Below are 27,852 nucleotides of genomic sequence, written 5' to 3'. Positions count from 1 at the left end.
TATTTATCAAATTAGTAAGTATTATAATTAAATGGTAAGGAAAACATTTAAGAATCAATGAATTAATCATATCATCACTAGAAACCGAATGAGATAACCGATTTATAATAGAAATGATTTCTTCTGGGTAAGTTGGGGAGATGAAAAAAGATCTGTTAGAATAGGGGACATAATTTTTGTAGTTATCCGACGGTGAAATGGGTGATGAAACTATGCTTACAAAATGATCGTTAAATTTATCAGGAAGCACTTGGCTAAAAATGGCTAAAAATTTGTTTACGTAATACTTGAACGGCCCCTTACGGGGAGTGAAGTACATTAGAGCCCTGTTCCGCGGGAATCAGAAAAGTGTCCGTTAATGGGAGTGTCGTTAGTGAAGGTTCCACTGTAATATGGTATATGCTTCTTGTTCTTTTTTTATATATTTCCTTGTATAAGTGAATAAATTGCTTCAAAAAAACAAAAACAAACACTTATAAAATAAAATAAGGGTGAAAATGGGCCATTTCTATTTCTCAGTCTCACCAAAAAATGTTCCGAAACGAGAGAAAAATTGCCACATATGGGGGGGATAAATACCACTTTTTGACGATAAAAGCAACAACAATCAAAAGTTGCATATGTCTATATATTGACCCTATTTTTTCTTATAAAACATGGAAACACCCTTGAGTGAAAACAAGACAAATAGCGTAGCACTGGAACCACTGATGCTTCCTAAACCGAGCACAATGCCAGCCTATCGCCATTGGGCAATTATAATTACCGTCTTACAGTAAAAGGAGACATTACAAGTCTTCTCACTTATGAAGTGGCTGTAATATAGATCGTTAATCTAACAATCAGTAAATTTTGTATATAATGATTTGCAACACAAGATCTACTTCTCCGAGAAATTTCGCTATCGCGATAACCGTTAGTTTTAAGACGTTAAGACTCGAGTGAATTTTCCGGAAAGTCAATAATTTAAATAACCAAATGGAAAATATTTCAAACATTTATTGCACGTATAATATATATTCATACTGTATTTATGTATATCTTACAATACTCTTCATCTCCAATAAATTTGCATAATTATCTCTTTTCTCTTGTGCGACAATTTATATAATCTTTTATATAATTAGTTACAAAGAAGCGTGTCTCTATCGACAATCGATTCTAGACATTAACATTCAAAGAAATTAAAGTTATATATTAAAAAATATATGTATAACACATACATCCAAGTAATTTGTTAATTGTAGTTTCCACACTATACAATCCAACCATAGAAATTCTATACGTTAATTATATTCGCAACAGAAACGATGTTAAAGAATGAGCACCTCAACAAAATTATCTTCCATCGAATATGATCACAAAACTGACATTCAAATTTAGTTTCAACAAAGAAAACTCGGGCTGACAAGCTATAGCACTAACCAGTAAGTTATGGTTTGTTTATTCGCCGTCAGATGGCAGAAGAAACGATTTATGATCCTTGTGCTGCCATCTACTAGAGCAACCAGGTATCGGCAATTTCTTTTTCTTTTTGCTCATAAGTAGATAGGGCCGGTCAAAGCGCTTGCAGAGAGCCTCTTCAAGCGCTTTGGGGCCGGTTCGTACATCGTACTGCCATCCATCAGAGGAAGTAGGAAATTTCTTTATTTGTCGGTAGATGGCATAAGATTCAGCGCTAAAACTTATGCTGTCATCTACAGAAACAACCAAGGAATGCCGTTTATTTGCTCTGATAGATGGCGTGAAAACCGTAGGCGGTGTTAGGCTTGAAAGTCAAGTCTGGGGGAGGGGGGCAGGATGATGATGTTAGTTCATATATACACACATACATTAGATCAGTCGGCTCCACTTTTGACGCTGTCCCCCGTACCCCGCCCATGGTGAAAAACAATATTCATAACTCTTGCTGCTACATTTTCTCATGTCGTGTGTGAAATTGAAGTGACGCAGTCCCGTTTCTTTCCCTCATGGTAGAAGATGCAGAGTTTATATTTGTGCTGCCATCTATCGAAACAAATAGGTAATGGCAGTTTCTTTACTCCGATAGACAGCATGAGAAAAAACACCCAAAACTCTTGCTGCCATATTGTCTTGTTCCGTGCGTAATATTCAAGGACGTGGTCCCATATTTTTCCCTCAGATTTATTTAATTAAACCATTTATGAGAAATGGTTTGTAGTAGATTATATATTAGGATTCATCGATTAATCTTCATTATTATCTTGTAAAAGCCTAACAGTGGAAAAGCATATTTTAGAAAATAGTAGCATTGAATAGCTACACATATATATGAATATGCATAGAAAGAGGAAGAGGAGGAAAAGAGAGGAATTTTCACAATCAGTACACATACTGCATATTTATACGAATAATTCCCAAATGAAACATAGGTAAAGCTGGAAACATATAAAATACTTGATGGTGTGACCAAGAGATGGTAACGTTGTATGGTTTGTAAGAGGGCAGAACACATGGTAGGGTTACCAGGTTAGGAAACACTGAAACGAGGACGCACGCTAATGACCACCTCTTGGCAACGGCTCGCTTACTTCTGTTTACAGATGCCACTTCAAATTACGAGTGAATTTCATCTTCTACCACCGATCAATCTTGAAATGAAGCAAATGTCGAGATATTATTAGCCATTGAAATGAGAACTAAACCTTTATTCGAATTGTTGGTTAACCGCTGTATATTTGCTTAATCCAAAAATCTATACTGTGTAGTTGAATAAACAATAGTATAACTTAGACGGGATGCGGTGATTTTCTTCTTCTAGAACTTTTTTTGTACCGTCTTCTTCATACCATAATAGAGTACATAAAGCCAGAGATAAAAGATTTATTTTAAGGCTGTACTTACCCGAGTAAGTACAGCCTGGGGAGTACCCCTGAGTTATCTCAAGGAGTGTGAATATGTGTGTGTGTGGAGAGGGGGGGGGGGCAGAACCAACACACTGATGAACAGCTTTTTTGTTTCACTGTGCATTATTTCTGGAAAGAAAAAAAAGTAAAAAAATTCTGGTTCTCTGAAAATGAACACTAAAGAGACAAATTACAAGAACGTATGAGGACGCTTAAAATAATGTCCAAAACGAGGGCATGTCCTCATAAACGGCGACGTTCGGTATTCCCAGATTAGACGTGTCAGCTGAGTAGAGGAGAACGCAGGTGCTACTACCTTTTGGTCACAGTGTCGAATATTTCAGTTGTTTTCAGCTTTGCCTATGGTTTATTTGAAGAGCTTATATAATTTTATATATACTGTGTATGTTAATTTTTTATATATAAATCTTCGCATGGCGCTCTGGTGCTCTAAAAGCAATATGATATTCATGTGAAAAAGCTCCGAGAGAAACAGCGCTCATCCTGCGGACCTGGATTTCCATACAAATCACAAAAAAAACATCGGTGACGATTCCAACGTAAGCAAATCTTAGATTTGAATGTTTTTTTAAAAAAGAGCCAAAGTTATTACTTTCCACGTAATTCAAAACTTTCATTTTGGAGTGCATGTGCAAAACATGATATGAAAGACGAAGTACACCTTAAAATATATGAATTTGGGGAAATCCATAAAATATTGAAATTTGGGGGAAAATCACAATATTGAAACTTGGGGAAAAATCACAATATTGAAACTTGAGGGGGGGGGGGGAATCACATGCAACATTAAAGTTTTGAAAAAAAACATTCATAAAATATTCAAAGTTTTGAAATGGCTGGGAGAAATGCATGAAATAGTCGATTTTTTATAATATTGGAGAAGAAAATAAATATATTCTTTTTCTAATTTTGAAAAAAAATTTAATGTTGAATTTTTTGTTTGAATTTGGAAAAAAATCCATAAAATCCTGAAATTTTAAAAGTTCAAAAAAAAATCCCAAAAATATTGCAATTGAGAAAATATCGAGGTTTAGAGGAAAAAAGTTGAGAAAATATTGAAAATCGGAAAAAATTAAAATCGCATAAAAATGTATAAAATATTTAAAATTTTGAAATATCCGGAAAAAAATCCGTAAAATATTCAAAAAAAGATTTTGAATGCATGGAAGAAATACATGAAATATTGAAATTTTTCTGAATTTGGAGAATAATCCAGAGAACATTAAGAATTTACAAATCTTGAGAAAAATTCAAAAATCATTGCAGTTACAAAAAAAACCGTTGAAATTTGAAAAATTTTGAATAAAGTCCATAAAATTTTTGAAATTGGAAAAAAGAATCCGAAAAATATTGAAATATGAAAAAAACTAAAACTATTCAAATTTTTGAAATATTGAAAAAATCGGGGAAAAAAACCCATTGAAATGTCTGAAAATATGAAAATTGCTCCTCCCCTAACGACGTGAAAATTCGATAACAAATTGGGGAAAAAAGTTGTATTTACATTTATCGGTAGAGAATTTTCCCAACGAATAAAAATCTTGAAAATCGAGGTCCGCCGGATTATTTGAAACAAATTGTTTCGAAAACGTATTTACAATGAAATAATGAATGTACCGTAATAATAATAATAATAATGAAATGACAATTCAATGCGATTGGTCATATGAACCCTTGTCTTTATATCCTTGTACGTATCCGGATTGATCGGGCTTGTCGATGCGCCCTTCTTTGCCTTTACCTTTCCCAGTTTGGTCAAAGCGTTGCTTATGTGTGCCCGTGTATTTGGTGTGGTCGGTCAACCTGCTCACTGCACCCATGTTTGCTGTAGGCTGAAATCATTATTTATCAATAAGTATTTATCAATAACTGTCTATCAATCATCATTCATCAATTGTTATTTATCAGTAATTATCTATCAATCATCATTCATCAATTGTTATTTATCAGTAATTATCTATCAATTATCATTCATCAATTGTCATTTATCAGTAATTATGTATCAATCATCATTCATCAGTTGTTATTTATCAATCAATGTTAATCAATCATCATTCTTCAATCAATATTAATCAATCATCATTCTTCAATCAATATTAATCAATCATCATTCTTCAATAATTATTTATCAATCAAATCTGAAATCATTATTTATCAATCAAATCTGAAATCATTATTTATCAATCAAATCTGAAATCATTATTTATCAATCAAATCTGAAATCATTATTTATCAATCAAATCTGAAATCATTATTTATCAATAAGTATTTATCAGTAATTATCTATCAATCATCATTCATCAATTGTTATTTATCAGTAATTATCTATTAATCATCATTCATCAGTTGTTATTTATCAATCAATATTAATCAATCATCATTCTTTAATTAATATTAATCAATCATCATTCTTCAATCAATATTAATCAATCATCATTCTTCAATAATTATTTATCAATCAAATCTGAAATCATTATTTATCAATCAAATCTGAAATCATTATTTATCAATAAGTATTTATCAGTAATTATCTATCAATCACCATTCTCATAAATTTTTATTTATCAATCAATATTAATCAATCATCATTCTTCAATAATTATTTATCAATCAACATTCATCAATTATTATTTATCACAATTGATGGATTACCAAAACAATATTTTCAATTAGTATACGTTTTGATATAAATCAAAAATCTTTGATACAGTCGAATTCCGTTTTAACGAATACCGTTATAGCGAAAATCTGGTTTTAACGAACGCTTTTCTAATTCCCCCAGCCAAGTTTACACAGGAAAAATGCAAAAACGTCGAAATCCTTTATAACGAAATTTTGTTATAACGAAGTGATTTCTCCGGTCTCTTGGAGTTCGTTATAACGGGATTCGACTGTACTTTATTTATTTAACATCGATTATATTTAAACATTTGAAGATTTTTTTTGTTGAATGTATTTGATTTTTATAATGTGTGTGTGAAAACTACTTTTTATGTTTCTTTAATACTTTTAATTAGTTTTAGTCCTTTATTTTCGTTTTAATGTAATCATTTATTTAATCCAGTTTATCGTCCTTTTTTTTTTGATAATTTGAATTCATTTTTGGCTATTTTTTGTTTTCTTTCATTATCACGTTTATTCTTCAAACTAAATTTATTGTTATCATTAAATATTCATTTTAATGTTTTCATTAAATGTTAGTTTAAATGTTATCATTTATTCAATCCAATTAATCGTTCGCTTGTTGTTTTTTTCAATATTTGGAATTTATTTTTGACTATTTTTTGTTTTTAAATTATTTTCACATTTATTCTTTAAATTACATAGCATTTTCAAGATTCCATTCCAATTATTTATATAGCAATTTACATTTGCTTTACAACCACTGCAATTTTTCAAATATTCATTTGCAATTATTTGGTTACAACTGAAGTATTTTGAATCTTTTTTTTTTTGTGGTTATTAGTTATTTTTCAGCACAACACAATTTTTTTTACTATATTTTATCTTAATTATTGTATTTCCAATTATTTTTATCTTTTTTTTCCTGTTTATTAGCTGTTTATAAATATTTTTCTTTTCTCATAAGTTCAGTTATATTTTGACTATATTTTAAATTATTTTTTACGAATATTTTAAATTTTTAACAAATATTTTAAATTATTTTTTACGAATATTTTAAATTTTTAACAAATATTTTAAATTATTTTTCAATAATATATTTAATTACTTTTTATGAATATTTTTAATCAATTTTTATGGATTTTTAAAATTATTTTTCGAATATTCCCAATAATCTTATCTATTCTAAACCATGTTTGTTTTTTTTTAAATCTGTTTTTAGACAACGGCTTTTTATTTCTAATTATTTTCACGTTAATTCCTTAAATTGCATAGCATTTTCAAAATTTTATTTTATTTTCCTCTTGTTTCAAAATACTTCTTAACTATTACAATTTTTTTTTTCAAAAATATTTTATGAAGACAACCGTTATGTAACTTTTCAATGTTCTTCAACTATTTGTTACATATTGCTATCACTGTAAATATTTCTATTATTTTTGATCAATTTCTAATAAATAGTTTGAAGAATTTTTCGACTATTTTCTCGGTTCATTGTTTTGGTAGATTGAACTATTTTAGCGCTACATTTACTTTTCCTATCAATATTTAAAATTATGTTCGAACCACTTTCATATATTTTCCAACTATATTCGATGATTTTTCAGCCGCATGAAAATTTTTTTAAAGAAATTACCCTACTTTCGGATTCTTTTATTCAAAAACAAAAAAAAAATGCTGTCGAACTACAACTGTTCGAAAAATATTTATATAAATATTTCATAACACAATACGTATTAAGAAATATGCATATATGATATTCACCGTCGCCTTTGACATTCCCGGTGGGCCACATGACGTCATTTTCTGCTTAATCTCGGACACTTCGACTTTCTTGTTCTTTGCCAACGTATCAAGAAACTGCTCGTATTCTTTCAGCGTAAGTGCCCTTTTCGTCCTGGGAAAATACGAATAATTATCAACATAAATAACTACTATACCACTGTAATACTTTGTCATAGTTAGTACTGTACAAGCTGTTGTTTTTACGACTTCAACGAATCAAAGAGATATGAAAAAAAAAAAATCTCTTCTAAATCAGTTTATAGTACCGAGTTCAATCTGACTAACAAACATGAACTTACTTTGCCGGACCTAAACGGGGCATCACCAATTATAATTGGCTATTATTTGATCGTGACGTTACTCATCTCAGTTAATATCTCAATAAAATTTTCTTAATCGTAAGAATATAAATTATTATTTGTTACCAAAACACATTATTATTTATCATCGAAATTATATTATTATCAAACATGTTAACCATTGTTGACCAATAATTATAACCATTGTTGAAGTAATTAGTATTTCGATTTTTTTGACAATTTATTACAACACATTATATTTGAATGTATTTTTTGAAACGATTCTTTTTCATCTCGTCGATGATAATGAGACAATATATAAATTATTATCAATTGAGATGTGATGATGATGACCTACTTGGCGAGTTGCTTGTAGTAGATGCCGGTGTCGGTAGTCGTAATTTTCTTGTTGTCGATGACTTTGGCCTGTTTCATCCACTTGTCGCTGTTGGACAGCGTTATGGCTTCCCCCGTGCTTTTGCTGTCGCCGAACTTGGCGAAGAGCTTGAATTGGTCTTTGAAAACGGGACCGTCGTGGACGGGGCTTTCACAGTTTGACTCCGCCATCGCCCCAACAATGATGTCAGCCTGTGTGAGCCAATTAATAAAGAGAAAAAAAAAATCAGAAATGAAAGCTTGGCACGCTTTCAGCTTCATAACTCTTCTGAAACGATCAATTCACTTTCAAGGATACGAATAAATAACTTGAATTAAATTAGTTCTAGAACCAATAGACTACATATTGTACAACATCACGTGATTAAGATCACTATATCCGTTATTCCCAGACGTTCTTGAAAAATGTTTGTCATTCATCATCATTTTCGTGATTATATTCTTTCGAAACATCTGGGAAATTTCACTTAATTTGGAGAATTTCACTGAATAGCAGAAAATTTTCCTGGCACGCATTTTTGAATTCTAAACATAGCCGAGGCTCTCGAGTCGGTATAGCCTGAGGCGGGTTCGGTTCGAAAGAAGAGAATAAGAAATATTATATTTCAGAAATATATTTATTTCAATACCGAAAATTCTTGTTCTGCCACTTTTCAAAATTCCAAAAATGATGCCGGTTGTTTAGCACTCCCCAGCGCGCCCCAACCCGCACGGGTAAAAGGCTTATATCCCGGGAGGGACAGAGCCTGGGTCGCGTCTGGTCTGTCGGTTGTTTAGCACGTAAAAAAGACGGGAGCGGGGGGGGGGGATCAAGAAATTTCAATCCTAAATATCTCGGCAAAGTTTCATTTAATTGCTGTAAAATAAAATTTTTTTACATTGTAACAAAAAAAACCGCAAAACTTACTAATTGAACTTTTTTTTTCCTCTTTGGAAGCCATATAAAATACCCAGTTAATTTAAAGAGATGAAATGTCCTCCTTCTTACTGATATTATTTCATGTTTTGCACCAACCGCAGAATTCAAATTCTTTGTAGACACTTTTGGTGAAGCATCTGCATAAGAAACACCTCCATTTAAATAGCAGAGCCACCATAGGGAGTGTACGACCGGTATAGTGGTACCGGGCCCCGTGTTTTGGGAGGCCCAGTACTTACGGTAATAGAAGTGAAAATGCATACACATGCATACATGCGTACAAAAAGTACATATATAAAAATATACATCAAATACATTTCGTTGTAAACAGGGTGTCTGAGCTTCAACTAATTTGGTTTTTTAGTTTTCATCAATTCTGGATTTAGTTTTTCGTTAATTCTGAATTTTCAAAAGTCTAGGATATTTTTCTCCTTTTATTCCGAATTCTTATCAGTCTATATATTCTCGGATTCTTTCCTTCATTTTAACAAAGTCTGAGATTTTTTTCCTCCATGAATTCTGAGATTTTTTCTTTCATGAATTCTGGGATTTTTTTCCTTCTTTAATTCTAAATTTTCATCAATTCTTTGACATTTTTCTCCTTTTATTCTGAATTTTCATTACTTCTTTGACCCTTTTCTCCTTTTATTCTGAATTTTCATCAATTATTTGATTTTTTTCTCCTTTTATTCTGAATTTTCATCAATTATTTGATTTTTTTCTCCTTTTATTCTGAATTTTCATCAATTATTTGATTTTTTCTCCTTTTATTCTGAATTTTCATCAATTCTGGGATTTTTTCCTTCATTTTAACCTAGTCTGAAATTTTTTTCCTTCATCAATTCTGAGATTTTTTTCCTTCATCAATTCTGAGATTTTTTTCCCTTCATCAATTCTGAGATTTCTTTCCTTCATCAATTCTGAATTTTCATCAGTCTGGGATTTTTCAGTAATCCTGAATTTTCATCAATTCTGGGAATTTTTCCTTCTTTAATTTTAAATTTTCATCATTTTTCTGCGATTTTTTCCTTCATAAATTTTGAATTTTCATCAATTCTGAGATTTTTTATTTCTTTAATTCGAAATTTTAGTCATTTGAGATTTTTTCCTTCATCAAAAAATTCTGACATTCAACAAAGTCAGATTTTTCCCTCATCAATTTTTTTCTTTCATTAATTCTGAATTTTCATCAAAATTCTGGGTCTTTTTCCTTCTTTAATTCTAAATTTTGATCAACTCTTTGATTTTTTTTCTGCTTTTATTCTGAATTTTGATCAATTCTGGGATTTTTTCCTTCATCAATTCTGAATTTTCATTAGTCTGGGATTTTTCATTAATCCTGAATTTTCATTAGTTTGGGATTTTTCATTAATCCTGAATTTTCATCAATTTTGGGAATTTTTCCTTCTTTAATTCTAAATAATCATCAATTCTGAGATTTTTTTTCCCTCATCAATTCTGAGATTTTTTTCCCTCATCAATTCTGAGATTTTTTTTGCCTCATCAATTCTGAGATTTTTTCTCTCATCAATTCTGAATTTTGATCAATTCTGGGAATCTTTCCTTCTTTAATTCTAAATTTTCATCAATTCTGAGATTTTTTTCCCTCATCAATTCTTAGATTATATTCCTTCATCAATTCTGAGATTTTTTTCCTTCATCAATTCTGAGATTATATTCCTTCATCAATTCTGAGATTATATTCCTTCATCAATTCTGAGATTTTTTTCCCTCATCAATTCTGAGATTATATTCCTTCATCAATACTGAGATTATATTCCTTCATCAATTTTGAGATTATATTCCTTCATCAATTCTGAGATTATATTCCCTCATCAATACTGAGATTATATTCCTTCATCAATTCTGAGAAAGATATTTTCCCTCATCAATTTTTTATTTCATTAATTCTGAATTTTAGACAAGTCTGGGATTTTTTCGTAATTCCCTAATTCTAAATTTTCATTTCTGATATTTTTTTCTTCATCAATTCTGAGATTTTTTTTCCCTTCGTCATTCTGAGATTTTTCTTTCATTAATTCTGAACTTCAATCAAGTCTGAGATTTTTTCCTTCATCAATTCTGAATTTTTATCAGTTGTGGGATTTTTTTCTCCTTTTATTCTGAATTTTCATCAATTCTGGATTTTTTCCTTTTTCAATTCTAAATTTTCATCAATTCTGGATTTTTTCCTTTTTCAATTCTAAATTTTCATCAATTCTGGGATTTTTTTTATTCATCAATTCTGAGACTTCTTTTCTTCATCAATTCTGAGATTTTTTCTTTCATGAATTCTGAGATTTTTTCCTTCATCAATTCGGAGATTTTTTTCCTCCATCAATTCGGAGATTTTTTTCCTCCATCAATTCGGAGATTTTTTCCTCCATCAATTCTGAGATTTTTCTTTCATGAATTGTGGGATTTTTTTCCTTCTTTAATTCTAAATTTTCATAAATCCTTTGACATTTTTCTCCTTTTATTCTGAATTTTCATAAATTCTTTGACATTTTTCTCCTTTTATTCTGAATTTTCATAAATTCTTTGACATTTTTCTCCTTTTAGTCTGAATTTTCATCAATTCTTTGACATTTTTCTCCCTTTAGTCTGAATTTTCATCAATTCTTTGACCTTCTTCTCCTTTTATTCTGAATTTTCATCAATTCTGGGATTTTTCCTTCATCAATTCTGAATTTTCATCAGTCTGAGATTTTTCAGTAATCCTGAATTTTCATCAATTCTGGGAATTCTTCCTTCTTTAATTTAAAATTTTCATCATTTTTCTTTAATTCTAAATTTTAGTCATTTGAGATTTTTTCCTTCATCAAAAAATTCTGGCATTCAACAAAGTCAGATTTTTCCCTCATCAATTTTTTTCTTTCATTAATTCTGAATTTTCATCAAAATTCTGGGTCTTTTTCCTTCTTTACTACTAAATTTCGATCAACTCTTTGATTTTTTTTCTCCTTTTATTCTGAATTTTGATCAATTCTGGGATTTTTCTTTCATCAATTCTGAATTTTCATTAGTCTGGGATTTTTCTTTCATCAATTCTGAATTTTCATTAGTCTGGGATTTTTCATTAATCCTGAATTTTCATCAATTTTGGGAATTTTTCATTAACCCTGAATTTTTATCAATTTTGGGAATTTTTCCTTCTTTAATTCTAAATAATCATCAATTGTGAGATTTTTTTTGCCTCATGAATTCTGAGATTTTTTCTCTCATCAATTCTGAATTTTGATCAATTCTGGGAATCTTTCCTTCTTTAATTCTAAATTGTCATCAATTCTGAGATTTTTTTCAATTTTTTTCATCAATTCTGAGATTATATTCCTTCATCAATTCTGAGATTTTTTTCCCTCATCAATTCTGAGATTATATTCCTTCATCAATTCTGAGATTTTTTTCCCTCATCAATTCTGAGATTATATTCCCTCATCAATTTTGAGATTTTTTTCCCTCATCAATTCTGAGATTATATTCCTTCATCAATTCTGAGATTTTTTTCCCTCATCAATTCTGAGATTATATTCCCTCATCAATTCTGAGATTATATTCCTTCATCAATTCTGAGATTATATTCCTTCATCAATTCTGAGAGAGATATTTTCCCTCATCAATTTTTTCTTTCATTAATTCTGAATTTTAGACAAGTCTGGGATTTTTTCGTAATTCCCTAATTCTAAATTTTCATTTCTGATATTTTTTTCTTCATCAATTCTGAGATTTTTTTTCCCTTCGTCATTCTGAGATTTTTCTTTCATTAATTCTGAACTTCAATCAAGTCTGAGATTTTTTCCTTCATCAATTCTGAATTTTTATCAGTTGTGGGATTTTTTTCTCCTTTTATTCTGAATTTTCATAAATTCTTTGACATTTTTCTCCTTTTATTCTGAATTTTCATAAATTCTTTGACATTTTTCTCCTTTTAGTCTGAATTTTCATCAATTCTTTGACATTTTTCTCCCTTTAGTCTGAATTTTCATCAATTCTTTGACCTTCTTCTCCTTTTATTCTGAATTTTCATCAATTCTGGGATTTTTCCTTCATCAATTCTGAATTTTCATCAGTCTGAGATTTTTCAGTAATCCTGAATTTTCATCAATTCTGGGAATTCTTCCTTCTTTAATTTAAAATTTTCATCATTTTTCTTTAATTCTAAATTTTAGTCATTTGAGATTTTTTCCTTCATCAAAAAATTCTGGCATTCAACAAAGTCAGATTTTTCCCTCATCAATTTTTTTCTTTCATTAATTCTGAATTTTCATCAAAATTCTGGGTCTTTTTCCTTCTTTACTACTAAATTTCGATCAACTCTTTGATTTTTTTTCTCCTTTTATTCTGAATTTTGATCAATTCTGGGATTTTTCTTTCATCAATTCTGAATTTTCATTAGTCTGGGATTTTTCTTTCATCAATTCTGAATTTTCATTAGTCTGGGATTTTTCTTTCATCAATTCTGAATTTTCATTAGTCTGGGATTTTTCATTAATCCTGAATTTTCATCAATTTTGGGAATTTTTCATTAACCCTGAATTTTTATCAATTTTGGGAATTTTTCCTTCTTTAATTCTAAATAATCATCAATTGTGAGATTTTTTTTGCCTCATGAATTCTGAGATTTTTTCTCTCATCAATTCTGAATTTTGATCAATTCTGGGAATCTTTCCTTCTTTAATTCTAAATTGTCATCAATTCTGAGATTTTTTTCAATTTTTTTCATCAATTCTGAGATTATATTCCTTCATCAATTCTGAGATTTTTTTCCCTCATCAATTCTGAGATTATATTCCCTCATCAATTCTGAGATTATATTCCTTCATCAATTCTGAGATTATATTCCTTCATCAATTCTGAGAGAGATATTTTCCCTCATCAATTTTTTCTTTCATTAATTCTGAATTTTAGACAAGTCTGGGATTTTTTCGTAATTCCCTAATTCTAAATTTTCATCAATTCTGAGATTTTTTCCTTCATCAATTCTGAATTTTTATCAGTTGTGGGATTTTCATCAATTCTGGATTTCTTCCTTTTTTAATTCTAAATTTTCATCAATTCTGAGATTTTTCTCTCATTAATCCTGAATTTTCATCAATTCTGGGATTTTTCTTTCGTTATTTCAAAATAATCATTAATTCTGAAATTTTTTTCCTCATCATTTTTTTTCATTAATTCTGAATTTTAATCAAGTCTGAGATTTTTTTTCTTTCATTAATTCTGAATTTTCATTTAGTGAGTATATATTTTTCAAAATTTCTTTAAATTCTGTAGTAATGCAAGAATCTCTGGATGGCCGATTTCCCTCCCCCCAAAAAATATATAACATCGGCTAAGGAGCCCCGAAATTATTTTCGCACTGGGCCCCCACGTGCTGCTTGATAGCATCGTAGTACCACGGGTAAAGATTTTTTCTGGGGCTCTTAAGGATCCGGACCATGCGGATCGGGATAAATGAAAGCATGTTTTTAATATTATGAAATGACAGCATCTCTGAAAAGATTCTAGGATACACCACTGATTCCATCGTTTCGCCTGACTTTATAACTATCTGAATGGTGTCGATCCCCAAATGTGTGTGTGTGTGTGGCTTAAAATTTTTATTTCATAAACCTTCCGTTTACAAACGTTAGTTCTTCCAGCAAACAGCGATTTTATTCAAAACGGTTTACTCGTGGAAACGTGCCAGATACGTGCGCAAACCAATGCAAATGATGGCAACGGCAATAACAACAGAAAAACCACTGCGTAACGAATCAATCTTCTCTACACTGCTGGAAATAGTATCAGTGTTGAGGGGCTGTGCTGCTCTGCTACTACTGCGATTTCTTCGCCAAAGCCAACAAGAATCAAAGTAGCATTTGATTTTTTTTTTATTTCTGTCTGGTTGCGAAGGGTTTCCGGGTTTCCTTCATTGAGATACGAGACACGTTTACATGGAAGTGCTGATGATTACTAATTCGTGGTTCCTAACCTTTCACGCATCACGCGTGCCCTAGAAATGCGTAGGAGGTTTTGCGATGCTTGAGATATGAGTACTCATGAGTTGTGAGTACCCTAGTCACGCGCTTTCTTGTCTCTAGAGATGGTATAGTAGGTATGCGTACTCCGAGCAATGGGTAGAAGTCATGTGTACTGATTTAAAATGAGTAGGAGGCTTTTTTATCCACAGAAATGGGCGGTAGATATGCCGAATCATAGGAATGTGTAAAAATAGTACACGCTCCTCAAAATGCGCAAAAACCGTGCTTAATCCACCGAATGCGTAGCTCGTTCATACCCCCCCCCCCGAATGTGTAGGAAGTTTGCGTACCTATAGAAATGGTAAAGGCCGTGCTTACTTCTTTAAAATAAGTAGTAGAATTTCGTACTGCTAGGTTTGCGTGGTAAGTATGCGTATTCATAGAAATAAGCATAAGTTTTACGCTCCACTTGAAATGTATAAAAAACTTGCCTACTTCTAGAAATGCGTAAGAGGATTGCCTACTTCTAGAAATGCGTAGGAACAGAACATACTCCTTGAAATGCGCAGTACGGTTTCTAAATATGTGCAGGGGGAATCGTCCGTACTCTTTGCAATGTGTAGGAGGTTTGCGTACTTCTAGAAATGCGTAGAAATGGTATATACTTCCTGTTATGCGCAGAAAATCGTTCATACTACTTGAAATGGGCGTAGGAATTTTTTACTGGCCTTTCTTACTCCAAGAGATGCATGATTTATATGCGTAATAGTAGAAATACATAGGTAGCTTGAGTACACCCCTTGTATACATTGCTAAAAAAACTAACATGTCTATAACTTTTCATAGTTTTTCTCCACTCGTTTTTTCCGTCATTGCTACATACTTTTGGTGGCCCATCAAATACCCATAGGGATAGACGTACCGCTGGCTGGGTTGGGAATCACTACTACAAAAAAATATCGAAATATCCCTAATTATTAACACGTCAAGAACTTACCTCATCTTTGAGTGATTCCATTTTGTCTATTGAAATGTTATTTTTCCGATATCAAACATGAAAAAAGTCGACGATGATCTACTCGGAAATGTCATCAAACACAATCGCGTTGATGTTTATCGGTATGTGTTATCGATTCCCGTTATAAAGTGAGAAAAAGTGTCGAACCGATTAGATATGGTAGTAACCTGAGAACGAGAGAAAATAGATGAGATGAATGACGTAATTACCTCCGTTTCCCTTTTCTTTTTTTCTGGTTTTTTATTGATCACAAATACCAGTGATAGATACATTATCAATTGAATCACGGAAATAATATCGACACCCGGATCATCGATTTCCTGGTGGAATGAAAGAAAGCGCCCGGATAATATCTTTACGAACTTCTGGGTTTTCACGGGAGTGAGCCATTTCATTTCAGGCTCCTGATTTACACTGGGGTGTGAGTGTTTAGATCAGAGGCGGACAACACGCGTACCACAGAAATTCTCTCCAAATTAAATTTTTTTTTGTATTACGAATGATGGTTTTGTAGGCTGCCAAACCTATATTTAGTATGGTAGGAACTCTTGAAATAATGATTATGCGATGACTTTCTACTCAATGCGTTTCTGTTCGATTTCTCTTCGGCATAGTGGCTGGACGTCCCATGTGTCCAAGATTCAGTATCGTCCGCAAGTGTATAATTCAATTGTATGCATTTAATAATTCAATTGTATGCATTTAATAATTCAATTGTATGCATTTAATAATTCAATTGTATGCATTTAATAATTCAATTGTATGCATTTAATAATTCAATTGTATGCATTTAATAATTCAATTGTATGCATTTAATAATTCAATTGTATGCATTGTATAATTCAATTGTATGCATTGTATAATTCAATTGTATGCATTGTATAATTCAATTGTATGCATTGTATAATTCAATTGTATGCATTGTATAATTCAATTGTATGCATTGTATAATTCAATTGTATGCATTGTATAATTCAATTGCATTATCTATGTATGAATTCTTCGGAGGGGAGGAGGCAAGTTCTCTTACAAAGTTTATTGGAGGAGGACCGGAGCCAAGCACCCTTAGATTTCGATGTCTATGCCCAACATGGTGTAGGTAGTGTAACGTCTACCGATATATCTACACACACAATCTGAATTGCGGTAATCGAATTTATCGACTCAAAAGTAAAAACAGTTTACAACTCAAAAGAGTGACAAACTGAATATTTTTACTGAAAAAAAAGAGGGCAGCCGAACAATATATAAATATATATATTTCACAGAAATGGGGAGAATGCTTGTGTCCCGTAAAAAAAGACGCGTGGTCTTCGAGTTAGAATTCACAGAGTAGCACGCGCATCGAAAATAATTTTGATTGTGGAATGGTTTTGAAGACGGTTGGCCATCCCTGGTTTAGATTGAGTGCATGCCTGGCAAACCATGCTTCAGTTTACTACCATTTGCAGCCCAACGAGGTAGGCTTTACACCAGAGGTCTTCAATTTTTCTTGTCGCGAGCACTGTGCGTGTGCATGTACTCATCATCTAAAGAACACCCTTAGCCAAAGCGCAAATTGAGCCGCGTGCAGCATTCGCGACACGACGCAGGGCAGCGCTCTGTTTTGCGGCCAACGGAAATCAAAAGGACAGCGCAAATTGAGACACGAGGTGACACTACGCTGATCGTGTTTACGCGCGCACTCGTAAGCGCTGCTGTTGAGCCGCAGAATTTCGTTTCGCACGTGCACGATTCTTTGTATTCAGTAGGGTTTTTCAAAAATTAAACAAAATAATTTTGATAGGGTTCGCATTCTGTTATGAAATATTGCTTAATACGTATCGATGTTATTTACATAAACACGGTGTTATCACTTATTTCTTTAATTAATTCCTGAATTATTTTATTTCTATCTGAATTTTTATTAAATATTATTGTTATTATTACCTCTAAATTTTAATTCATTAAGGAGTTATTTTTAAATTCGGAATTCATTATGGGATTCATTAATTTCTGAATTTTCATTGATACATCGAATTTTCACTCATCAGAATATGAACTCATATAGTCACCTCCCGCCGTGACGGCAATTAATGCCGAAAAGGGAAGGATTTCAAAACAAAAATCGCCAAAGGAAGCCAAGCTGCACCGGTCAAGACGTACGTAAGTATCCGTTTTAATTTAAATTAATGGCGACCGATTTCTATGGAAGCGTCCTCCACTCGATACCCCACCTTGGTGCCGAAATAGATTTTTTGTAATTTGTTGTAAATTTAAATTTCTGAATTTGGCTTTTATTCCGGATATTCATTTATTACATTTCATCAATCGATGGAGAGCAGTCATTTTTCATCAAATCTGAAATTTAATTACTAATTTCACTAATTCTGTTGTTCCATTAATCTAGTTACTTTTCATTAATTATGAGTTTTCAGTTTTGGAATTATTTATTAATTATTTTTAAATTGTTATCAATCCTTTCAGTTGTTTTTACTTTTCACAAATTACAATTTTTCATTCATTATGCGATTATTTTCCATTAATTTCGGAATTTTCATTCATTCTAATTAATTATATAATGATGTATAATAATATTTAATTTTATTGTGTGATTCATTCTAAATTTTTAACTTTCGTAGATTCTAAATTTTCATTAAATTTTATCCCTTCTAAATTTGCGTTACTTCTTATCCCTCTTCAATTTCCGTTAATTTAAGTAAATCCATCTTTAGTTTTTTCTAATGATGGAATAATTTTACTTTACATCTGAATTTTCATTAATTATGATATTTCATTAATTACGATATTTCTTCAATCAAGGAATAATTTATCAAAAAAATCTGAATTTTCAATAGTTTTTTGATTATTCACTAATTTTGAATTGTCATCAATCCTGATTTTTTATTATTTCTTTGTGTTCGCGATTTTATAAAGAGTATTTTGATAGATATTTTTCAGCATTCCCGTACTTTATATTTTAATTAATTTTATGTCTTCATTTTAATGCCAACTTTAATGACCAATATGTAACATCTAGGCTCCGGGAGCCTCCCAGATGCCAAGGTTCCGGGCCCCACGAAATCGTTTCTTTCCGCTCGTGTCTATATGTGTTCCAATATGCGCATCCCCTCGCTACGCGTCATCGCGCTCGGGTCCCGCCCACTCGCGAACGCTGCACGCGACTCAATTTGCGCTTAGCCTCACAGTAAGTTTGACGTAAGAATGCATGAAATCAGGATGATTTCAATCCTTGCAATGTGTACAAGGTATTTAATTAGAATTGTTGATCAATTGCTCGCGAGCACGAAATCGGATACTAGTATCGAGCGCTCTGGGTGGTTCAAGGAGCACCATGGTGCTCGCGAGCGACGGGTTGAAGATGCCTACGTTACACAAATAAAGCCTAAAAGTAGATGCAAAAAGATAAATTTTGATTTGTTCTCGCGAAAATGATGCCATCTACTTTTCGGATTAGTAGTGAAGAAACGTAAAGTTGAAATGAATGTATTAAACTTTGTAGGGGTCTGCCGTCACTGTAGCGAAAAACTTTTTTTAGGGAAATATGACTCGAATTCGCATGTTGAGGATTCCGCACTAAAAACGCCGGGATAAAGGCCTTTAAAAATTATGTTGAAAAACGTTAGGGGCTCATTATTTACTTTGCTTCTTCTCCGTCTTGTTAAAAAATTATAAATAGTCATGGCTTTTAACAATGGTTTGTTTCGGTCTTATCAGGCTCTTATGGAAATGTTCACGTTGTTGTAGTTTATTTCGGTCTTACTAAGTTCTGCTTGAAACGGTTATATTTTCGATTTCTGTGAAATGAACTCTGTCAGAAACGGTTATGATTTCGTTTTCTGCAGAATAAACTCGGTTAGAAACGGCTATATTTCAGGTTCTGCTATAAACTCGGAAATTATTACGATTTATGGCAATAAACTATGTTAAAAAAGAACGGTTGTTTTCGATTTTTCAAAGCTCTGATGGAAACGGTTATGGTTTCGGCTAAATGAAACCTTTTGCAAACATTTTTGGTTTCGGTTTTTCAAAGCGCTCGGAATGGTTGTAAAATTTCTATTTTGCTAAGCTATGTCGGAAACGGTTACAGTTTCGGTTTCCTAATTCTATTCGAAACAGTTGTGATTTCCGTTTTTCATAGTTCTTTCCGAAACGATTATGGTTTCCGTTTTACGTAGCTTTGATGAAAACAATTATCAACGATTTTAACGTTTTTCTAATTATGTGTTAGAAATTATCTCAATTTGTATAGCTCTGCCAGAAAAGGTTACGGTTTCAGTTTTGTTAAGCTGTGCTGGAAACGGTTATGTTTTCCGGTTTTGCGAATCAGTTAAAAATATGGAAAATAGTTTTCGGACAGGCAAGAGATAAATAAATATGATAATTAATTTGACTGTAAAAAATTAAAGAAACAGTATTTTTTTTAAAATCTGGAACTATGTAGCGGCTACTCATGTTGGACGAAAGAAGTATTTTGCTGATCGGTAGAAAGTTCTCGCGGACTGACACCGGTCCATGGACCAGTGGTTGAAGGACACTGGTCCAGATATTTTCCCATGTATTTTTCTAACTCGGCATCACTTATCGATGAGAATTTCATTCACATTGTTTTGATGTGTCAGAAAAAATCCAACTCTGACGAGCGTAAGGATGCAAACTACTTTGCACCTAGAGGGATAACTTCTCACCAATCCTGAAAAAGATTCATCGTTGCTTAGCGGCTATTCTAATGAAAATTTCCAAACAGTTTCGATTCTTCCGACAGGAAACATTATCGGTCAACTCAACTCATATATTTGAGTTAGTGATGCATCCGCTAGTTTGGGTATCGTTTGCTTAACATTCGTGCTAGTTGATTTCACCTGGGATTTTTGTCAAGAAAAGGTTGCCTTTTGCTGTCAAAAAACGACTTAATTAGAAAGTAAATGCCATTTATTCAGAAAATAATTTTCGTTTAACCACTTTACGATCAAGGACGTAATAGTGCGCCCAAATGCCAGTGGAATGAATTCTGTTTTCTTTCCTCTCTTCTCACAAAACTTCGTTGCAAAACTCCGAAACTTTCCTTCAACTCCCAACCCCATCTCGTCTGTAATATCCGCAAAATTTGTTAATCGTGATAATACCCAATTTTCCGGGGAAAATATGTTATAAAAATATCTGTTTCTTTTTTTTGGCACAAAATAAAGTGTTCCAGACTGTGCCACGAAGCTAGGCTGGAAGAGATCTCGGCAACGGGATGAGTCCAGAGGCAAAGTTCTGGCGTTTATTCATGCAACCCTATAAAAAAAAGTAGTTCTTTTTCATCTCCATGACGACGAGGTAAGAAAGCTTCTATTCTAAGGTGAAATAGGTTGTAATACAGCATATGCATGTACATAAGAGGGGAAAGAAAACAGGTAGGTGGAGGTGAAAAGAGAAATATACTTCGTACCTACTATCTCTTATTTGTAAGTATTACAGAGAAGAGAACATATAGTAACATACTATTTTCCTTTCATCTTTTTTTTCTTACTTTCTACTTTTTCCCTTTCTTTTATAGCATGCCATTACTTTAGAACAAGGTTATCATAACTTGTATGGTATTTATCGCCCATTCGTCAAGCAGAGATCATCCGAATTTCTCACCAATCGCTTGTCAGCGAAGTGGTTAAAATTATACCTATGAAGTCGCGAAAAGCAACCTCAAAGTAGTATTTTTTACTTCGTTTTTTAGGTTTGATTAAGCTCGCGCAATTGATAATTAATAACCGAATTCGTGCCTCTTGTTTGTAAATAATACTAACTTTCATTCATATTGCTGCCTTTTCTTTGTAAGTTAAATGAGATGATTTGAACTTTTATGAATTTTTTCTATTCAAGACCAAAATAAAAAATAATGCATTTCCTGTCAGTTTTCCGTAGTACTATGTGGTGACTCAATAAATTTTGAGTGCTCCAAACAGTGATCCAAAACATTGCCTTGTTAAGAAATAATCAGTATAAAGATGTGTATGGATTACTTTGCAGCAACTAAAGAAACACTTCATAGAAATTAGACAAAAAAATTGGATGGGGTTTTTCTGGCAACGGACCTGTTCTCACATCATCTTGGAATATATCAATATCATTTTCAAAAATAATTTTACAAAAAGGCTGTGTGTCTAGCATGAATTTTTCCAAATAGACTCTCAAAAACGGTACAAATTTACTTCCCTACGAATTAATTTAAAACGAAATTCGAGGCTTCCCTTACGTGCTAGGACCACAAAATGAATTATTGCAGTTCTTATTTTCACCTGTTCAGCAAATTTCCCAGATGACCACAAACACAACCCCCGCAGTTTACTTTGTTTCTTTTTTGTTGCAACCGAATGAAAACAGCTGATTAGAAGCACTATCATGTGCGTACTCAGCACATAACAGAAATCTCAAATGAATGCGGGGCAGGTGCAAACATCGTCTCGTTGCCACAAAGAAATAAATAAAAATAGATAGAACAAAAACGAAGGCTTATATTTTTTGGTTTAAATCAGACCTTGACACGATGTTTTTTTTCCCCCGCTTCGTGACGCACGCGTTGTGCATGGTCGTGAACACTCAATTTATATTATAACTGATGATACTATATGTGTGTATTTTGTGTTTTCTTGTTTTTTTTAATGAATTCCATTAAAAAAAAATTCATATTGAGTTTTTTTTTCAATTTTTAGCCGTTTTTGATAATTTCGAGAGAGTTTGCAGCGTTGATGTTTTTGGAATATGGAAAATTCCCCGTTACGAATAATCATGATTTTAGAGGAAATAGAAATCGATTTCATTATGAGCAGAAGCATCCAGACTACCTAATTAATTAATCTTGCCATTTTCTCTCTGAATGTCAATGCCCTGTGCATTTATACGTTTCTTCCGCGTTTCATCAGAAGCCTGAAATTTGATCGTATGACCGCATTTTTACGAGTCGATTCATCCATGCAGATGGTTTCATATTCATTTCTCAACGACGAAACTTGGGCACATGGAAATTTCGAGACACTATTCAAGTCACTTATTAATTTCTGGCAGTCAAAAACGATGCGTATCGAGAAAGTTAATTTAAATACAGGGTGGGAAAAAAGTCCGTAGAAACTTTAAAAGTTCATAAAAACCAAAAAATAACCGAAATAAAAAACGGTTTGCGGGATTAGCATCGTTAGGTCACGGGAATTTTTTTGACTGGAAAAAACAGTAACTCATAAAACAGCCGATACATGGCGCTGACGTACACAAGTCAAAGAAAAGATACGCAAATAACGAACAGAATGACTCTAAATCGTTTATAACAGCAGTATGTGTTCCACATGATCACCACCACAGGGGATAACACATTGCGACTCGCCTTCAATGTGTTATCCCCTATGGTCACGTGGAACACATACTGCTGTAATAAACGATTTGGGAGTATTCTGTTCGTTTTTTGTGTATGTTTTCTTTGACTTGTGTACGTCAGTGCCGCCTATCGGTTGTTTTTTAGTTTTTTTCCGGTCTTAAAAAAATTGTCTTTTTCCTTTACATACCACCCCTGGAGATCTGTAAGTCGCCAGACAGCCTGCAAAGGCTGGGCAGCGACGGAAACGTTCAATTCTGGTCTGGCTGAACATGTTAATGATTAGTAGAAATTAACTATCTCATCAATTTTTTTTAAAAAGACGAATTCTGAAAGAAGTGAAATTTATTCAAAATTAGATTTTTTCAAACATACAGGCATAATTTTGCTTATAAACATTCAGTTTTATCAGATATGTGCTAGTTACGACTTGTTATATTTTTGAATATGCGTATAAGAATTTTTCAAGCATTCACATTAGGAATTCTCAAATATTAATATCAGTAATTGTTAAACTCTGTATTATAATTTTTTAATCATGCAAATTTCAATTTTAACTCGTAAATAGGAATTTTTCAATCGCATAATAAAAATCTCTAAGCATTCACATCAGAAATTTTAAATATACGTGAGATAAAAGTTTTTTAAAACATTCGTATTAGAATCTTTTCAAATATGCATATCAGATTTTTCAAAGTATGCAAATTTGAATTTTTATATGTATATAAATTTGAATTCCTTTGACCATCAATATTAAAAAAAGTTCTCAGACACACGTATTAGAATTTTTTAAACTTTCTTAATATTAGCCGCAGTATTTTTTTAAATATCCGTATTATAGAATCACTCAAATAAGCATAACTTATATAATACCTTAAATATGCATTAAGAATTGCTATGAGAATTTTTCAAGTATACTCAAAGTAAAATTTTTTAAACGTGTACATTAGAATCTTTTAAAATGTGCATATCCAAATATGCAAATTGAACTGAACTGAACTGAACCTTTAATGATTTGCACAATCGTGCCTATCAGTACACCGTACCGCCTAGACCGAGCTGAGGACTACAATAGAAGAAATAATCTAATCCTGGAGAACGTACAGATTCCAAATATGCAAATTTTAGTTTTTAACACGTATTTAAGAATTTTTTAAATGTGAGAAATTTTCGATAGCTTATGTGAGAATTTCTTTAAACAAACATTCACATTAAAATTTTTCAAGTTCACGTATTTAAATTTTTTGGACGCATATATTAGCATCTTTTTAAATATGCATATTTCGTACATATTTTAAAATACTGTGTATATAATATTGTATAAATGTATATTCCAATAGTATATATACAATATACGTATGCAGTGTATTGACATTATACACATATAGTATTTACACTATATGTGTATAGTGTAAATAATGTATATCAAAACTTTTCAATCGTATCTATTAGAATTTTTTTAAATAAGCATATCCGCGATTTTTTTAAAATTATGCTAATTTTATTCTTTATTACGAATGTAAGAAGTTTCTTCTAATGCGAGAATTTTATAATATGTTTATTTTAATGTCTTCAATACACATATCAGAATGTTTCAAGCATTTATAATATATAATATGTTAGAAATTTTCAAATATACATACTAAAATTTTTTAAACATTCACATTAAAATATTTTTAGATATGCATATCAGGTTCTAAATATGCGAATTATATTTTTGAAATATGTACAAAATAATTGTCATATGTGATAATTTTCTTAATATGCATATTAGAATTCTTTCAAGCATTAATATTAAAAAAAGGTATTGGAATTTTTTAGATGTGTTGATAAAATATTTTCGAGTATGCATACGTTTTCAAATATTCAAATTATGGTTTTTAATACGTATAAAATACTTTTTTTATGTATGAGAATTTTTGATATGCATATGTATTTAAATTTTTTCTAAACATACGCACGTATTAGAAATTTCTAAATATACGCATACCAGAATTTTTATAAACACGTATATTAGAACCTTTATGCATATTGGGTTTCAAATATGCAAATTTTAATTTTTAATACGTATAATTGATTTTTCTAAGAATTGATATAAGAAATTTTCAAACATAAATGTTAGAATTTTTTAAACAGGCGTAATAGAATCTAACTATGCAGTATTTTAATAAAAATATAAGAATTTTTTCAAGTGTGAGATTTTTTTGGATATGCATATGAGAACACTTTTAAACATTCATGTCATCAATTTTCGAATATACATATTGTATACCTATAAGATTTTTAAAAAAATATGAAAATTTTATTTTTTTAATATGTAAGAAATTAATAATAGGTAAGAATTTTTTTTAATATGTGAGGAATTTTTGAATATACATATTGATAGGTTTCGAATATCCATATTTTTTAGCTGCTTTTCTGCTTTTAGCTGCTTCTTTTATATTTTAGATTTCTTTTATACTTATATTAAATATGAATATCGGTGCACATTTTCAAATATTACATGAACAGCGTGTTAGAGTTTTTCAAACGTGCGTAATTTTTTTTAAATGCGTATTAGAATCTTTTTCAATAAGCATATCAGATTTCTTATAAGTAAGCGCATTAGATTTTTAAATTACGCAGATTTCATTTTGAATACGCATATACGAAATTTTTTTAATAAGAAAATTTTTTTTACATTTTCTAAGCATTCATATTAAAATTTTTCACAAATATACATAGTGTTATAATATTCTTATATGCATTGTTAATTACATACAACTTGTACAAGAATACTGTATGAATTCAACTATTGCAATTATTTTATACTTGAACACACTAATAAAAAAAATTAAGATTCTATTCCTCACAGTTTTTTCTCCATTTGTATTTTTCTGAAATCGAATTAACAATTCCATTGAAATCTTCACAATAAATATGAAGGACATTTTTCTTGGCACATTTAACTGCTCCAGTTTTGTTTTGAGTGAGCCGTAGACATTGCGCCAGACTCTCTTTTTCTTTGTTTAGTTTGAATCGTTTTTAGGGCTCAACGTTTTGCTGGATTTAAGCCCAATTTTCGTGGTTTCGAAAAATCTCAGCCTTGTGATTCATTTTTTTGTTTTGTTTTATTCCAATGGGGAATAGAGTTTCAACTCTTAAAACAGCGCCAGTTATTTTCTTTTTTTTCTATATAACACGCATGATTCATCTCTTTCGCGGTTGCTGTTATAACGAGAGTCGACACTTGCACGAGACGCGTTAGGTTTCAGTTTTATTTACTTTAAATGAGAATTCGAGTAATTGAAGCAATCTATACATTCCAGTTTCGATATAGCATTCGTCTAAAGCAAAAAATCTTCAACCTTTCAGATATTGCGGGCTGAATTGGAATTTTCCGCCAATCTCCCGGTCTAACAAGTCATAACGCGGTTTATAGATTCATGCAGTGGCGTCTGAACGGCTGATCCCTAAGTGGCGCAAAGGTCTGAGTTAGAAATGGGGGCCCTATATAATTGAGGAATTTTATTTATTCTGGAACTATTTTTTAATTGAAATACGATTTTCACTCAATTCTGACATTATTATTTTTTTCACTAAGTATGAATTTCCATCAAAATTCTGAAATTATTTTTTCATTGTATATGAATCTTCAATAATTCTGAGAATTTTTCTTTCAATAATTCTGGAATATTTTTCATTAATTCTGGAATATTTTTCATTAATTCTGGAATATTTTTCATTAATTCTGGAATTACTGCTTCATTAATTCTGAAAATAATTTGATACAATTCAGCAATTCTGAAAATATCTTGATAATTTAATAATTCTGAAAATATCTTGATAATTTAATAATTCTGAAAATATCTTGATAATTTAATAATTCTGAAAATATCTTGATAATTTAATAATTCTGAAAATATCTTGATAATTTAATAATTCTAAAAATATCTTGACAATTTAATAATTCTGAAAATATCTTGATAATTTAATAATTCTCAAAATGTTTTAGTAATTAAATAATTATTGAAAATATATTTCCCATTAATTATGAAAATATCTCTTTCCATTAATTATGGAAATACACTTTTCATCAATAATTTTGGAAATATTTTTCTTCAATTCTGAAAATATTTTTCTTCAATTCTGAAAATAAATATTTTTTTCATTAATTCTGAAAATGTTTTCCATTAACTCTCAAAAATTTTTTAATTCAATAATTCTGAAAATTTTAAAATTCAATAATTCTGAAAATTTTAAAATTCAATAATTTTGAAAATAGTTTTTATAATTCAATAATTCTGAAAATTTTAAAATTCAATAATTTTGAAAATAGTTTTTATAATTCAACAATTCTCTGAAAAATATTTCTTTCAATAATTCTGGAAATATTTTAAATATTTTCATTGATTCTGAAGATTTTTCTTTCAATTATTCTTGAAATAGCGCTTTAAATAATTCGGGAAATGTGTTTCAATAATTCTGAAAATATCTTTTTCATTAATTCTGGAAACATTCCTTTCACTTAACCTGGAAATATTCCTTTCACTTAATCTGGAAATATTCCTTTCAATAATTCTGTAAACATTTCTTTCAATACTTCGAAATTATTTTTAATTAAGTCTGAAAAATATTCTT

At 31.0% G+C, this 27,852-nt stretch overlaps 1 protein-coding gene across 2 annotated transcripts in view; it reads right to left on the bottom strand.

Moving 5' to 3' along the window:
• Positions 1-979: 979 nt before the first annotated feature.
• LOC149086271 (tubulin polymerization-promoting protein homolog) overlaps positions 980-27,852 on the bottom strand; it is a 38,758-nt gene continuing 11,885 nt past the window's right edge. For both annotated transcript variants that reach the window (XM_089232298.1, XM_089232297.1), the window contains exons 2-4: positions 7,953-8,182; positions 7,275-7,407; positions 980-4,720 (exon numbers count right to left, since the gene is read on the bottom strand). In XM_089232298.1, the coding sequence (XP_089088424.1) occupies positions 4,538-4,720; positions 7,275-7,407; positions 7,953-8,161 (525 nt within the window). In that variant the 5' untranslated portion in view covers positions 8,162-8,182 and the 3' untranslated portion in view covers positions 980-4,537. The remainder of the gene's footprint in view (positions 4,721-7,274; positions 7,408-7,952; positions 8,183-27,852) is intronic.

Source organism: Pholcus phalangioides, unplaced genomic scaffold (assembly GCF_987345545.1).
Source record: "Pholcus phalangioides strain wild (caught in Gottingen) unplaced genomic scaffold, Ppha-v1.0 ptg000005l_1, whole genome shotgun sequence".
In the NCBI taxonomy this organism is placed as follows: domain Eukaryota; kingdom Metazoa; phylum Arthropoda; class Arachnida; order Araneae; family Pholcidae; genus Pholcus; species Pholcus phalangioides.
The sequence above is the reverse complement of the archived record's forward strand: the minus strand, read 5'-3'. Positions and strand labels throughout refer to the sequence as shown.